At 31.7% G+C, this 17,994-nt stretch overlaps 2 protein-coding genes across 2 annotated transcripts; one reads left to right on the top strand and one right to left on the bottom strand.

Moving 5' to 3' along the window:
• Positions 1-9,757: 9,757 nt before the first annotated feature.
• Positions 9,758-14,363, bottom strand: LOTGIDRAFT_154705 (hypothetical protein; the record flags this gene model as incomplete). Its single annotated transcript, XM_009063901.1, has 9 exons — positions 9,758-9,858; positions 10,312-10,381; positions 11,034-11,109; positions 11,364-11,504; positions 12,119-12,257; positions 12,401-12,556; positions 13,203-13,284; positions 13,475-13,553; positions 14,260-14,363. 9 exons carry the CDS (start codon positions 14,361-14,363, stop codon positions 9,758-9,760), a joined length of 948 nt encoding a protein of 315 aa, XP_009062149.1.
• A 2,727-nt stretch (positions 14,364-17,090) lies between these two features.
• On the top strand, positions 17,091-17,282 carry LOTGIDRAFT_99981 (hypothetical protein; the record flags this gene model as incomplete). Its single annotated transcript, XM_009063900.1, has 1 exon — positions 17,091-17,282. A coding segment is annotated over one exon (192 nt), but the record flags the coding sequence as incomplete, so codon positions are not given.
• Positions 17,283-17,994: the final 712 nt, after the last annotated feature.

Below are 17,994 nucleotides of genomic sequence, written 5' to 3'. Positions count from 1 at the left end.
GGCCAGGGAAGGTAAAATCATTCCGTTTGAAATTTAATAAATGTCCTTCATACACAAAATTGTTAACACATTCACATGCAAACATGTCTATAATATACAAGATAAGTAAACATGTATGTAATATATTTGAATAGTAAATATGTGTTTTGTTTTAAACTAGAAAAGTAAACATGTCTACAATACTAGAACAGTAAACAAGTCTAGTATATACTAGAATAGTAAACAAGTCTATTTAATATACTAGAATAGAAAACATGGCTATAATATACAAGAATAGTAAACATCGTTTACAATACTAGAATAGTAAACATGTCTGTAATATACAAGAATAGTAAACATGTATTTTTATACAACAATAATAGACAGGTCTACAATATGAGAATAGTAAACATTTCTACAATACAAGAATAGTAAACATATTTACAATATACTAGAATAGTAAACAGGTCTATTAACTAGAATAGTAAACAAGTCTATTAAATATACTAGAATAGAAAACATGTCTATAATATACAAGAATAGTAAACACGTTTACAAAACTAGAATAGTGAACATGTCTGTAATATACGTGAATAGTAAACATGTTTTTTTTATACAAGAATAGTAAAGAAGTCTACAATACTAGAATAATAAACATGTTTACAATACTAGAATAGAAAACAAGTCTATTATATACTAGAATATAAGTCTATTTAATATACTGGAATAGGAAACATGTCTATAATATACAAGAATAGTAAACATGTTTACAATATTAGAATAGTAAACATGTCTATAATATACTAGAATAGTAAACATGTCAACAATATACTAGATTACTAAACATGTCTATAATAGATTAGAGTAGTAAACATGTCTATAATAGATCAAAATAGTAGCAAGTCTATTATATACTAAAATAGTCTTTAGCAGACTAGCATGGTAGACAAGTCTATAATAGTAAACAAAACTATAACAGACAAGAATAGTAAATAGGTCTTAAACACACTAACATAGTAAACAAGTCTACGACAGACTGGAAAGGTAAACAAGTCTACAACATACTAGAATAGTACACAAGTCTGCAACACACTATAAAAGTAAACAAGTCTTCAACAGACAAGAATAGTCAAAAAGGCTACTACATACTAGAACAGTAAACAAGGGTACAACAGAACACAATGGTAAAGTAGATGATATTTCATTGGCCAAATCATGGACATGTTCGTTGTAAAAGGTACACTGTCAATTCAAACAAAAATAGGCATTATGACCTGTTCAAATCACCAGTTTCAGTGTAACAGCCCTTCTACTAAAGATATAAGATACATGTCCCATAATGTTGATGATAATTCTGCTATATTATGAAGCCTATTACTGTCAGTGTATTTCAGCAAATAAACACTTTGTTATCTGATTTATATTCCGAATAGATAAGAGATAAATCTCAGTATCTATTGTTATAACATAACTATAATTAATAGTTCCTCCGTTCCGTTTCCAATTACATTATTCCTGGCAATAGAATCAGCAATACAGTAAATAACTCGACAACAAATCTTAATGGAAATTAACCCAATAATTGATGAATATTCAATAGATTCAGTAATTAGTAGAATTTGTTAATGATATAATAAGAGTCGGTCTTATCGTAAACTTATCGTCAATTATTCTCTTATCGTGTACAGTCTTCAGTAACTTTCTCTAATACATCTGTCACTCTCCTACATCAATTACAACCACTCGGGTTATCTGCCCTTAATTTACCATAACCCTAACGAAATTCTTATTAACCAGCCTTCATTAGCTGGTATTTGAGGATTAACCAATGTGACGACCCATTCGTGTGTTATGCTAGAAAATTACTTCATTTGCATGGAAATAGAAAAATTGAGTGAGAGATGATGGTAGATGATGCGACTCGATTTCCTTTTAGTCTCTGTGTGTTATAAAACAAGGTTTGATTGTAGGAGAGGAGTATTATTATTGATGATATTTCTAATTAAATTTGAATTAATCACCACAAATAGTTAAGACTATAAACAGGGGGAGATAATTGGGTTTTTGGTTAACATGATTGTAAAGAATGTAACACGCTGTAAAAGATGACATATTGATATTACTATGTAATTATATTCTATATCAGACCTTGTCAGATTTACTGCTCGACAAAGCTCCTCATAATAAGGGTCGCCTCTCACTGGCCTCGTTATGTTTTGATAATCTGATGAACAGCTAATATTGTTAGCCTCTTCAAAGACGTAAATATTGGTGAAGTAACAAGACATGACAGGCTGATTTAATGATGATACCTTTTTATTTCATCAAAATATTAACAGAAAAATAGGAGAATATCAATGAATTTTGATATCGGTGTAAAAACTGGTCTGTTTGAAGACAATCAGAATAAATCATCAACATGATACTCAGATAATAATAAAATCTTTATTTTACTGGATATTGGGACTGAAATTTGTTACAATTTTATCGTTTCATCATAAACGAGTCCAATACCCCTTCAATGATAAAACATGCTATTGTTTCTACATTCTTAAATACATATTTCAGTTCCCTTAACTTGTCATAATTTAGATATTATGGAATGGAATTCGAACGTCCCTTGGGATCTGAGGATAGTCATATCTAAGCTATACATTCTAATAGGAAAAGGTAATGTAATTATATGTATATTCTAAGCATCTATTTTAAATAAGAGGTTTGTCAGAAACATCATATTAAATATAATCATACACCTTGAGTACCAAGTTGAGGTAATTCACGCGACCCAACAGATGTCATGAAGTAAACTAGATACGAGAATCTTAAGATAAAAACTTTCTAACAAGTTGCTTCGTGGTTGCATGTTAATCACTGTCTGGGTATGTATTTCGGCATTATGAACTTATCAATTAATGTCAGACACTTGAGCATTTAGGATTTAAGATTCTGACCGAAACTCTGCTTCAACGGATGCTGTCAATGGTGTCAATTGGAATCACAAGAAACGTTGATCAAATGAACAGTAATTCTATTATGAATAATAATGTAATAATATAAAGGTGAGAATGTTTAGTTAAAGTTTTTCTCACGGAAGTCAGGTAAATGTAGGAGAAGAAAAATAAAAACAGTGGTATATGAAGTTATTGGTTTGATAAATACAGAGGACAATGTGGACGATGTCTGAAACACGTGTAGTCTACATTCTCTAACAATATAACCATCGTTTCATCATTATTCCTAACTCTGCTTACGGCCTCTTTAAGGGATGATGCCTTGAAAATTTCTGGAACAGACAGTTCGTCTTAGCCATAATGTTCTTGGTGGTGAAGCCTTTACAGAAATATAACAGACTTTTTTGATCCAACCCAATAATCTGCGATCACTATCAAGTTTGATTTTAGTGGAGTACGTGAGCAGCATGAGCACTACCTCCGCTATACTTCCATGCCGGAAAATTCGAACAAACTATCATCCACCAAGAGTCTGACCACTTTGAAACTTTTTGATGTTTTGAGGGAAGCATCACTTTATCAGATTCCTCCCAAGATTATCAATACTAATAAAGCAGTTTTTCATTATCTGTGTTGACATTTTAAATTGTATTTTGTTACCTTAATTGTAAGATAAGAGTTAGGTTTGATTTTTCTTCAAGACATCTAAAGACGACACGAGTTTTTATTGACAGATATAATGGTTCAATATAGTAAAAGGCATTTTCAACCAATAGAAATTCTTTATTCAATTATTATCTGTCATAATAAAATTACCATTATATAGTCACGTGACACACCTCCTTGGGTATCTATAGTAATATGAACAGCTACCTTTGAATAAATAAAATGTCTTTATTTTGATTTCTTTAAATAAAAGATTTGTAACTGAACAAAGGTATAATTTTAATCCTGATGGTTTTTATTGCAGACAAAAGACACGAGTTGTAGTATCAATATTCACAAGCTTTTAGTTGGCTTCGAGTATCAATAAAACATTTACATTGAAACCAGTGTTTTCTCTAGAATCATGGTTCTTTACAGCTCATCTCTACTTGAATTCTAAACGATACGGTGCATATTGCCCTGTATGTATTCAGTAATTGAACCTGCATTAAGTCTGCTGCACACAGGTAAAAAACAAAATGGCCACGCGACATGACACATGTCTGATAATTAAATAAATATAATTTACTGGCATCATCTTCATCTTTTGGTGAGAAAAGTCTTAGACAGGAGGCTCTAATTATGGGAAAGTTTGAATTTTAATTTTCTCGTGGATTTTCTCTACTCGATGTTGATTTAGTCTACTTTTTAAACGATTACTAAACGTGGCATACTTTGGTAAATAAGGACTGATCCTAAGATTTGAACGACATATAGAAGCGAGGAGCACATACAACAAAAACACAAGACAATATTATGGAATATAACACACTCCTTTAATAAGGTTGGGCACATAACGTTTCAACACAATGTACACGTGTCGTCATCAGATGTAATGGCAAGAGAATGGTAGGTAGGTAGGTAGATGACAAGTTAACGTTCGCAAGAGAATAAAAGATAACAAAGTATATACCAACAAGAAACAATATAGAGATTAAGAGGGACAATAGATAAAAGGGGGTAATAACAAGTGATCAAGAGAGACAATAGATAAAAGGGGGTAATAACAAGTGATCAAGAGAGACAATAGATAAAAGGGGGTAATAACAAGTGATCAAGAGAGACAATAGATAAAAGGGGGTAATAACAAGTGATCAAGAGAGACAATAGATAAAAGGGGGTAATAACAAGTGATCAAGAGAGACAATAGATAAAAGGGTATAAACATGAAGTCATGAGGAGGTACCGAGCAAACATAAGCTAATGAGAAAGGCACTGGGAGGAGAATGGGAGAATGAAGGGAAGAAACATGTAGAGAGTGGGGGGAGGGGGAGGAGAGATTAGTTTAGCCATATCTTGGAAATGTACTGTCCATTGTCGCGGTTGATCTCTAGAAAGCGTCTCTGAATAGCTAGAGCTTCTCGAATTCGTCGTTGTTGCTTGTTAGGGAGGTTGGAGGCTATGATAGATTGGTCTTGCCATTGGATTTTGTGGTTAGGAAACTTTATGAGGTGTTCAGATAAGGCCGATTTTCCGTCTTCATTTTTGGTGGAGGTTACATGTTCTTTCATTCTGGTGGAGAGGGGTCTGCATGTTTCACCTATGTAAATGGCTCCACAGTTGCATGGTATCTCATATACCACTCCACTGGGGTCAGGTTTCTTGTTGGATCTAGGTCTGCCGTTAGCTGTCAGAAGTGATTTGATGTTGGTACCTGAGGTGAAATGGATAGTTGTTGTTTCAGGAGGCGTCTTATTTTGTAGCTGGTAGGACCTATGAAGGGGAAGCCTATTCTGGGTAGAGGAGCAGCTGGTTGTTTGGTTTTATCTGAGGTGGTTGACTTGAGGGTATTGCGGATGATCGAGTTAGTTAGCTGGGTGGGGTAGTCATTGTTCCTAGTGAACACGTCTTTCAAATGGTTGATTTCGTCATTAAGGAATTCCAGGTCACAAATGGATCTGGCTCTGCGGGTAAGGGTAGATATTATGCAGGATTTGGTTTGTGCAGGGTGGTTGGAGTTAGCATGTATGTACTGGTAGGTGTGGGTTGGTTTTCGGTAAACACGAGTCTTGAGAGTGCCAGACGATCTGTCTATGGTGATATCAATGAAGGACAGATCCTATCAGGGAATTCAGAATTTACACCAGGTTAAATCAGTGCCAATTTTTCTTCTTCTCATTTTTCCCCAATTGGTTAGGTCGGTATCAAGACAGACAACTGTTCATATACGTGGACTGCTTAACAAAAAGTTTCTCCTAATAAATTATTTTTTCTGGTTAAGGCATTCCTTGAATAAGCGTCGCAAATGTCCTCAAGGGCCCTTTTCACCAACATACGAATCGTGTACATTTAGATAACAGATTGTGACACAATAGCAGTGAGCCACCAAAAACTTGGTAGTTTGGAAATTGTACCTACCAGACATCGGGTAGTTTCTATGACAGGGAAAAGATGTTCAGAGATTTTGAAAATCGACATCAAAATTAAAAATTTCTTTTAACACTTAAATATTATTTAAGTTCGATATCATTTGAAGAATTTTGATCACCTTAAACTTTATAGAATAAAAGCCTATTAATTTGTTGAAATCTTCAAAACAAGTTTTTAGACCTCTTAAAAAGTGATAAACAGTCTTGTTTCAATTGAAATATTCTACAGTGATTGAAGTTAAGTATCTTAATAATATCATAGACTTTCAGAGTTTTACAAATTTCACTTAAACACATTATACTTGAGAATGGAGTAGAAGTGAATTAAGATGGTCAGAGTTTTATTAGGACAATTAAAGTCACATTTTAGTCTGATTTAAATGAATCTCTTGTCCTGACGGATGATGTCCAGCATTTTGATGTCAATGGCGTGATGACTGTCGTGTTGTTCAGTCAAACCCATCATTGCATTGGACGTGTTAAATAGTTAACAGATTCTAGTAGCGTCTAATAACCTTATTAACTCTTAAGTAGATATTTTCACTTCCATTAAGGCAATCTTGTTAAATATCACATTCATTTCCAGATCGAGTTCGTCAACGTCACTCGTTTCCAGCAAACATTCGCCAGAAGTCGGTAATTTCCGGCTGTCAGTTTATCTAATACAAAACCCAGGCCTTAATGTCGCCTAAATTTATTTAGTCGCCTTCTAATTTGTAACTTAATATTTTTTCTGGTAATTTTTAGCGATTAGAAATAATATTGATTGTTTTATTTGTAAATACCTTGCAGATTCAATTAGAGCTGTTTCCGGCCGTTCAACAAGAATAGTAATACATTAAGGTTATTGTAGGGTAATTGTTGGCGTGGAGAAAGTTAATTGCTGGGGATCACATGTAATCAAAGAATGAATACACAAACATTAATTGAGCAAATATAACAAGATACTATTGCATAGAAAATCAATGATAGTCTATAGACACAATTTACACGATGAATTATTGAACTTGTGTTTTAAACACGCTAATAATGTAATTGTTGCAAGATTGATTACCATTATTAAACCATAGATTATACTGTTGTTTAAATAATATTATCGTGCAGATAGTCCGAGAGACTTCTAGCTAAAACATGAGTGAGGTTTCTGGAAAATCCTACAGGCTATTCTTGTACATTCAAATAGAAGATAGTGCCTGTTTTTTAATTTTTAAAGCTCAACATTGCCTTAAACGCATTAAATTAATTGCTTCATCAAATCTAATTAATCCATCTATTATCCATAGATTAAAAGTTCAATTGAGAAACAGCAGTTATTTACAGTAATCATGAATTTTCATTCGCTAGTTATAAGTGTTGCGTGTTATAGAAGATACTCTCCTATAGAAGCACGGGCCAAGGACACAAGAAGAGAACATACTTCTTTTAAATCAATTATCAATTTGAGTAATAAAGATCAAATTGACATGGTACTATAATAAATGTTCTTCGCTGAGTGCAAAGAGAAATTACAACATTGTATATTCTAGAAAGACTGAAATAATACAATGTTACAAATAATACATATAAGATTGTCTTCAGGTAGCTATTAAGAATTTTATAAAGAGCGATTCATCAAATTCTACAGTTGAAAGGTCGCGCTTAAAACGTTTTAAAGTGATTGCTATTCGGACGATATAATTAAAACATAGACAGCACTGAAAGGGTTACGTGATCAATAAAAAGAAATGTTTTATTTTCTTATCGGAGAGTTCGAATGGGCAGTTATACGAAAGACTGGTATAACCCTTGCGGTAAGAATTTTGATAACTATGAAATGGAAGCGTATCTCGGTTTAAGAAATATCTTACTGTAAGAGTTTAACCGTACCTTCTAGAGAGTAATTTAATGAACATGATAGAAGGACAATATTATGATAAGATTGAACATTTTGTTTAAAATATCGTCTTCTGTACTCGAACTATCTGAAATAACAAGTTAGAAATTTTGTTACCATTTTATATTGGTCTACCGATCACTTCATGTTTCTTATCATAATACATGATGATAGTAATGAATGGTAATTTAATCCAAATCAATGAACTCGTTTTATAAACTAAATTCGGATTTAATTCTGGAAATTTAACATAAAATATTGAATATCAAGCAGAATAACTCAAACACATAATTATATGCCATTGTCATAATCGAGAATATCATTCTGACCACAGATCAATGTCATTGTGCTAAGCACAATTTATGTTAAGTTTCATATTATGTCGCATCTTCAGGTAAATGAGCAAACGTCTAACTCACTGAGCCACCGCGGCTCCCTCATATGTTGTGAATATGTGTGCTAACAACAATTTATCTTGCCCCAATAGTTTCATATGTAGTAAATATGTCTTAATATGTTGATAGACATTTTCTAGATCTCAATTTTACTTAGACATGATTTAGTTCTCGGTCAATACGAGTCATTTAAACATACTACGGCTATTCTGTCCAAATTGTTAAACTTAAGAGATTTGGAACGTATGACATTGGATGCGTACGTTCTGTATCAATATGGAAATATACTCCGGTAAACCACACCATCATTCGTCATACTCCATCGAGGTTAATACGACAATGTCAAAACCCGTCTTCGGGATACGATGTCCGGTTTACCATATTAGTCAAGGGAGGAAACCACGAACTAATATGAAAAAATAGACTACAATATCATAATGTTAAGATCATGTTAACGTTATCCCAGACCACAAGGTGCATCGGACGCAATGGCAACCATTTACCTTCTATGAATTACAATAACATGTAAAAGGTTTGTGTTGATGTATGAAACTCGAAGCTATATATCATTAGCCTAAAAATCTGTACAATCAAAATGAAACTGAAAAGTTTATTCTGTGAATACCAATCATATTATTACAATTTTTTTTTTCAAAGTGAGTCTTATAAAAGAAGTTTGGACAAATTTTTTTTTTTACAATTTTCAAATCATAGAAAAAACAGTATGCACATTTAATAAACCCTCATTGCTCTACTCTGCTTTATATTGGAAACACGACTCCCTATCCACAACTACCTGCAATGATAAGGATTTTATATCGCCAGCATGAGCGAGTAAACTCAAGTCAATAAATGTGAATGGCACTTCAAAAGGTGAAATAAAACAACTAAATAAACATTCAAATACAAAAATAGGCACTTTAAACAGATATATAAAATAAATGATTTATGATTTAGAAGTCAACAGTAGCTGTCTGTTTCAATTTTGATCTACCAGATATTTTACAAATCATACAGTATTTATTTCTTCAAAATTGATCCAATTCAACCATCTGATGATAGCATTCAAGTTATAAAGACAATAATTCCTTGACTTAACTGTTCAGGTTCATATTAAACAAAAATTAAATTCTAACCCAATATTTACATAGTGTCACATCACCATTCTAGACAGATGAAGAACCTTAGAATTATTGAACAGCAACTTTTAGACAGTTTGAATCAAGGTTTATCAAATTATAATTATAAGATTGACAGGTATAAGCTGTAAGAGTTATAGAACTATATCATACTGTTTAATAAAGTGAGCCTAGTTATATATTATACTTGTCTAAGATATACTGATTCAGGATATAAATATGTCTGATATAGCTTCATTATGCTATAATAAACTGTTAGAGAATATTTGTTCAGAAAGCCAAAACTTTATATTATAAATAAATATTTAACGGAATGAAGAATAATATAAGTAACACAAATAAAGAATTAATCTAGTTCTAGTGTTTTTTCTGAATATACACTATTTTCTAGTGAATCCTCATCACTATCATCACCTGATGGTGTCATTAAACTCTGTAATAAATTACCTGAAATAGATATAATAAAGAGATATAAGAAAAATATTAAAGAGATAGTTATATGAAAAAGATATAAGAAAGATATACAAAAATATAAAAAAAATGTAAGAAAAAATAATGTAAAATATCTAAGAATAGATTTAAGAAAAAGGTGTATGAAAAGATAAAAGTGATACAAAAAGGGTTATATAGGAAAGAGTTACAAGAAAAGGTAAAATAAAGATATAAAATTCAAATACATAAGAAAGAGTTATAAGAATAGATATACAAAATTTTTAAAAAGATATAAGAAGGAGATACAAGAAATGATAAATGAAAAAGATATAAGAAACGATAAATAAGAGAGATACAAGAAAAAGATATAAGAATAGATGATTCTTGCCATATTTCATAAACACGTTCTGTGGTCATGTAATTAATTGATTTCTTGAAACTAAATTAACATGAAAACAATAAACTTACCAAATATACCTTGACTTGAGGCTTGTGGAGGAGGTAAACCAAAAAATAACTGTCCTATTTTATCTAAATACTGTAAATAACAAAAAAAAACATTTTATTGATACGGAAATAAGTACAAAGTAACGAAAATGAAATGAAATGAATGGAGTTTTACGTCTGCACCATGTGGACTAATGAAGACAGGCAACATCCGACAGCTGCATTAGCCTGCTCTTTTTCGGTTTCCAACTGTTGAGGGATCTTTAACGTGCACACCCTGTAGCACACAGAGCCTCAGTTTATTGTCCCATCCGAATGACTAGACGCTTTTTCCATACCAGCCCCTCTTACCTGCATCATTGACAGGGGGAAACCGGGTTGAAAAATCCGAAGGTATTATCTCAACCTATACCAGGATTTAACCCTTCAGGTTAGTGAGCAAGCGTCTAACTCACTGAGCCACCGCGGCTCCCCCAAAGGAACGAAAGATAAATAATAAATATAATAAATCCATCAGATCTATCTGAAATGAACTGTCAAAACAGTAAAAAGCTTAGGGTCTAAACTAGTGCTCTGTTTACTAGATTCAAGATATTAAATTTCCTTTCAATTTGTTTTCCACTCAGTCCTATTCAGTGAAATTAACAGAGTTTTACATTTAGACCAATTAGCAAATGCAGCTAATACAGGAGCACACTGGTAGATCAACATCAATTTCATGTCTATTGAGAAATATAGCTTACCTCTTTATAACTAGGGTCTCTATTTAGTGACGTTTCATATTTCTCACATAGAATAGAAAATACAGCTAGTTTACCCCTGAAATATATCATATAGACTAACATTATTAAAGAGATAATATCTATACTTCACACAGATCATGATCCTTCGAAAAAAACCTCCCCTAATTTAAAATGTGTTAAAGCTAATTTTGCCAATACTGTACCAAAAGCAGACAATGGCAAAATCAGTAACATCTTGTATTTATTCCATTCTCAAACCAAGATAGAAAAGAAACTAATGACATTTTTTGAGTTTGACAAAATTTTCTTGTAAAGTGAACGCAAACTCACCCTTCTAAAGCTAATAATAAGAATGATAGAAAATTGAGTAAAGGCATGACATATGGTGGTCCTTTCTCAATCTGAGGGTGATTTGCTGTAAAGGTAGAAAACACTTCATTTGCTGTGTCTTTATTTTGAAGGCACAAATATCTGAAAAATATTCATAGAAAATTATTGTGTGCATGATGAATTTGCAAAGACTTCCATGGTAAAATTTACCATTGTACTCAAGAAATACCCAAAGATTCTATAGCTTGTAGTCTACCAGTTTTGAATTAAACTCATACCTTTTTTTCAAAATACAAGATCTCCACTTTTATCTGAGTTGATGAATATCTAAAGTTAGGGCTGGGCAATATACTGGTATCACAATATATACTAGTATAGGAATTTATATCGTTAATAATATCACCTGATTAAAAATACCAAAATAACGCCATAATGTGATAATTGGTAGTTATCATGATATATCTTCAAATTTTGATTATTTGCACAATTTTAACAAATAACTTAATATTTGAAACAGATGTTCTTCATGATATTAAAGACTGAGTTGTTTGTAGAGAAATTTATTGTGTTTTGTTACATTTAAAAATTTAGATAATAAAAAAAAACATTTTGTTTCAAAAAACAGTAAAAACCATACTTAATAAATGTCAGGATATATTAATGCTTGATATCTTGATATCCACTTGAACCAATATCACCCAGCCCTATCTGGAGTACAGTCGTATATAAAAAATATCAAAATAAAAAAAACTTACTGAAGTACTGCTTGTGCTATAAATAAATCTACTTCTGATGCATAGCCTTTAATAGTATGATATTCTATTAACATAGTAGCACAACCCTTACCGTCGCACGAATGTAAATAATGGTAACGTGCTTGAACAAAATTTCTTTCTGTAAACAAATACAAACATATATATAATAATTTTTGCAACAATAAAGAATTTCTCAAATAATGTTGAAAAAATAAATTCGCATTATAATTTTTTCATTCATTTATAATTTCTTAAAATGTTTTAAAAGACAAGATTACATACCTTCCCAAAACATAATACCAAATTTCTTATGTAGTTCAGGGTGTCCACGTTTAAATTTGCCATCTACCTTTTTTGACCAATGAACTGCTGCCGTTAAGAAATTATATCTCTCTGGACATTCTGGGTCCATTATTTTAAATAAATCTATTATTTTATCTGAAATATTTCAATATAATAATAAATACAGAGGAATAATAATAATATTAAAATGAAATGAATGGAGTTTTACATCATACTCTTCTGCACCTGAATGATAATAATTTTTAAGAAAGGAAAAATCTCCAACAGATCAGATAAAACAATCTTTTAAATAGATCAATTGAATTTTAAAATAAAGAAAGTTTTTTCACATTTTTGTTAAAGGGGTAATAGGGCCCTAATGAACCGCGATTCTTTTCCTTCTTATCGCTGCATTGCATTGCATACAAATAATCAAGATGTATCAGCACGATTATATATACACCCCCTTTAATAACATGAAAATATAATATATGAAAAATGTGCCATGATTTGATTTTTTAGGAATAATTTTAACGTCAAAATTTCATTTCCGACTTAAAAATTTAAGAATTTCTAAATGTTCTCATGTGCTTAATAATGACAAAGTTTAAATAATTTAAGAAATTTATACTACTTTTTTCTCTTGCCTTATCTAATAAATGAATCAGGATTATTATTGTAGTAAATTGTATCATTGGATGCGTATCCTTTAGTGTATCAAATCATATCTTCAAGAATCGTTACAGCCCTAAGGGAAACTGATGAAGAAGGAAAAATGACTGTATTCCAATCTGTAACTTACCAATATTTTGTGAGGTAACCGAAGCCTCTGATTTGTTTAATACATCTATCAGTAACATAGCTAAATCAGCACCACTAGTATGCTTTAAAAAGAACAACAAAATTTTTTGTAAATTAATAAAACACGTAATTAAACAAGATTAATTCCAATTTAGCTTAAATGAATATCAAGGTAAGAAAATTGAAACAAACAATAGTTTGACAAAAACTTGAACTAATAACAGAAGTATATAAAAAAAATTTCATTGCTGAGATAACCTTAATTGCTATTACCTGGTTATTTTTTAACAATGTACTAGCACCAGTGTATAAGAGATCTATAGCCTCTGTGTATTTATGCTGAGCATTGTACCTGTTGAATAAATAAATAATAATACAAATATTGTAATAAATATTGTTATTTGTGAGTTGAATATCATTTATTACCATATGTATTCACAGGCCACCACAACTGCACAAGTACATAATGATTATTTATTTTTTAACTTCAATTTGGAAGACTTATTGAAATTCACTAAGGTGGTCAAGAAGCCATAGTGCTTACTAATAGACCGAAGAACACTTTGCTGATGGCCTGAGACAGCAAATCAAATTACTGATGGCCTTCAGGAAATGGCAGAAGAAAATGTCATAAAATTCACTACTTGCCAATCGATTTAAAGGTTGCAATTAATAAACATAGCCAGGTGTTGAGATTGACGGACTCTTGTGTGTATGTATTTTGTTCAATGTATGAATATGAAGTACAAATTTGGTTCTGAAACTGAAAAGTGAACAAAGCTTCTCTCATTTCCAAAAACCAATTGGAGAAGTATGAAATAAATTAATATTGGACTTCTGGTATTTCAAAGTTTGCTTTAGAAATCGAGCTTAAACGTTAAAATATTAAATGACGTGTGGGTTCGCCACTGGTTGAGTTGATTGTACGGACGATATAAAGTAAGGCCGAGGATATTCGACGGCAGCCAAGGCCTTGCAATCACTGAGTTCGACTCAATAATTCGCGCATTAAACTTAAGTATAAGGTCGAATGAACCGACTCTTCTGTAAAGATATACCTAAAGTACAGTGTCCTGTACATCTGATGAGCTTCATAAAAGCTTCCAGCGTCAATACAAGCTTGACATTTCGCTAAAACACGTTCAACTCCTCGAGCAGACATGTTGTTTTCATCAATCATATATCCAGTTCGTTTCAGAAACTATAGCTAACTAGACTCTAGAGCAAACAATTAAGTTTCAATTTCTCGACTATTGATGTTACAATTTCTTTTCGTTAAAAGCCGAAGTGAAATTATTTACAGAGAGGAGAAAAATAGTTTAAGATTCAGAAAGTTTAAAATAATGTTGTTGCGGAGTCTAATTCTATTATTATTAAACGAACTGGCTTTTGATTCCATAAAATTTAACACCACAAAACGAAATATCATTCAAAACACAAAAGCCCTGAGAATGAAATAGTCTATGAAGATTATTATATTAACTTAGTCTAAATATTTTTTATTCCCCAATCAAATACGATCATGATGCTTATATCGTTGCCATTGTTGCACATTCCTGAATTTATAAGAAATACAAAATGTACCCAAAACTCAAAGATTGTTACAAAATCGTACAATTATTACACCTCAGTAATATGTTCTTATAACAAATATTTAATGGTAATTGGGATGAAAATAAATTCTTGTTTTTGTTGGTTGTCAAAACGAAAAAAAGGCCTAAATGGTTCTAAAGATGGTTAGAATTTTGTAAATCTAATAAACTCAACGCCAAAGGTACGTTTTGTCATAAAATTCAAGAGTTATCTCCCATCCAAATTGTTGAAAATATTGATAACTAAGTTATAGAATATAGAGTAAACGTATGTTTATGCACGAATCAGCAAATGTACTGAGCAATAAATGATTTAGGCTATTAGATACAACACGATTGATAAGTCACAGAAGTTCTACTTGAATTATAGCCCTCGTTGAATTTGATTCAGGTAATTTTACACATATTTCTTTGTTGTAAAAGGGACTAGTGCGCAATTTTTGAGGTGGAGGGATTGATTTTTATCTTGGATATATGGAAATAGTTTTCAGAGTTACAGTGGTGTAACCTATTTTCGTGGATATAAGGATTCAACACCGAATTTCGTTAAAGTTAAAAAAACGAAAAAAAAAATTTATGTCTTAGATGTTTCCTCAGATATTCTACAAAATAATTAAAATTGGTTTATTTCGATTTTCTTTATGAATCTTTCACTTTGACCCATATTTCATGAGCAACCAACTCGGCAACGGCGGCAGAATGCGTCACCTATTTTCGTGTACAATGTTTGATCTATAAATATGTCTAGAAAAACACGTTGTATGGATACCAGGTGGTATAATTAACTTCTCTTAGTATTTATCTTTAATATCAATTCATTATAACTAGTGACAATTCCTTCAAAAAACCACGATTTTACAAAAAATAGTTACTGACAAAATGATATAAGTAGCGTGATTTATTGCTAAAATTCACTGAAACAACATAAGAATATGGTCTACTTTGTGTTCCAAAGAAATTTTCTGCTGACACGGAATCTGCTAGTTGATCACGTGACTTCATTCGTTGGACTACATTCTAGCAGACGACACTTGGAATTCCGATTACCGCTTGGGATTATAAGGAAATTCGGCCGATAAAAAATTGTGTCGTTTGGTAATAAGTGAAATCCACCATTTTGTATTTGTCAAAGTATACATTAATACATTTTACCTTGCTTGAAACTACTGGATTCATTCTAATAGCTGATATTGTACAGAAAACCCATGTTTATCAAAACAAACTAATGCAGAGGTTGCGCAAGGTCGCTCATGTAAATTATTAAACATTTCCGGAAATCCACGAATAATAGGTTTCCACGAAATTAGGTTACTTGACTGTACTAGAAACGTACGAAAATCGTATGAATTCTTTTGAAATACTTCCTAGAAATTTTACTCACTATTACTATATATGTTTTTTTTTTTCTTTTCTGTCCCTTTAATTAATGTTGATTTGATGTATGAGTATGATGTTCGATGCTGGATGCTGGTGTAGTTGTATTGCCCATGAACAAACACTGACTAATGCCCTCTCTATTTCAATCAGGTCTCATAATCTTCTCTATCAAAATGTAATCAATCAAGCTATTATCTGGCCTATTGATTTATGTATTGACACAAACATTTCATTATTAGAATTAGGCTATGTTAGCCTACACACTGAATAATTTCATGCCTGACAACAGTTGGCCACATAGCTTCATTCAGATTTGTAATGCAGATATGTCTGATATATACTTAATATCTATGTAGAAATATTAAAACTGAACCTGAAACATGTTGGAGTAAAAACATGCTTCAAGTTCTGTTTTAATATTTCTTTATTGCTCTTCAATGTTTGGTGCAGTATTTTAAGATCATGACTGCAGCTAGCTTAATAAAAAAACATGCCTCACTTTTAATTAAATAAGACTACACCCGGTACATTTAATTGTGACCTAGGAAAAAAGTGTTGGTGAGCCAAGATCCAACAGACATTATCTGAAATGTAAGTTGTTTTGAATTTCATTCTTAATCTTATCCATTTCTAATTTTGTCTGTTTGTTCTTTGGCACATGTTTTATTCAAGGTTTTGCAAGCTTGTCAATATTTGTAATACTTTTGAGTTAAATAATTGTATGACTAACACTTAAGATTTTGTATTTTGTAGTTGCACTACTCAGTAAAATGACAGAAGAAGAGAATATAGCAGCAGTGAATGCAGCTGCAGCTGTAATAGCAGAAGCACAAAGAGCTTTAAACAATTCTCCATCAATAAGTAATCCTGGTACACCAAGATCTGGGGAAGGAGAAGTGAGAGCAACACCACCACTACCAGCGCCACAAGTTAGATCCCAGCAACCAGCTAGTAAATATGGACAGTTGTTAGGTGTTATTGAAGATATGGGGCGTGACATCAGACCAACGTATGCTGGAAATAGAACTTCTGCTGAGAGGCTGAAACGTAGCATTGTTCATGCTCGAATTCTAGTTCGCGAATGTTTAATGGAATGTGAACGCAGTGCCAGAAGCTAATAGTGTACTTTTGGAAAGGACATAGACACCGAATATTATGATAATTTGATTATATTGTTGGTATCACACTGAAATGCAGTGAATATGAAAAATGAAAATTTTCCATTTTTATAGTATAGATGGATAATATTAACATCTCAACATTTTAATCTTATTTTTACTTGTAAATAACATTGGTTCATCTGATCATGAAATTTAGAATGCTTTCATATTATGTACAAATGTTCACACCCCTGTTAAGGAGTTTTCAGTGACAAGATCATGTAACTAATGTCAAATCGAAATATGTAATTTTGTCACATTTTGTTATCACAAACATTTCATACATAAATTATCATCCAAACCTCAAAAATGTTGTACTGTATTTATCCTTTAAATTTATTTACTCTTTCTGTTTCAAGATTTTCCTCTAATGTCCTTCTTCCAGAAATCAAAACTGGCCACAAAATAGCATGAAGATTTAGAAGCCGGTTTAATTCATGCAAACATTTTTAAGTGTGGAAACATTGTAACTGCTCACAATTTGCAGACTATACAATGTTTACCACAATTTCAAAGAGCATAGTCGTCTACTTTACCAGATGATAGAACTTTATTATTTAGTTTAAGCTGGGGTTAGCTGTTACTGGAAGTGCATGCTATGGACTGAACATCACTCAACCCTATCTGTTCAATAAGATCAACCATAATAAGACTTGATACATGA

The sequence above is a fragment of the Lottia gigantea genome (genome assembly GCF_000327385.1).
Source record: "Lottia gigantea unplaced genomic scaffold LOTGIsca_6, whole genome shotgun sequence".
Taxonomy (NCBI): domain Eukaryota; kingdom Metazoa; phylum Mollusca; class Gastropoda; family Lottiidae; genus Lottia; species Lottia gigantea.
This window is presented reverse-complemented; position numbering and strand designations above follow the sequence as displayed.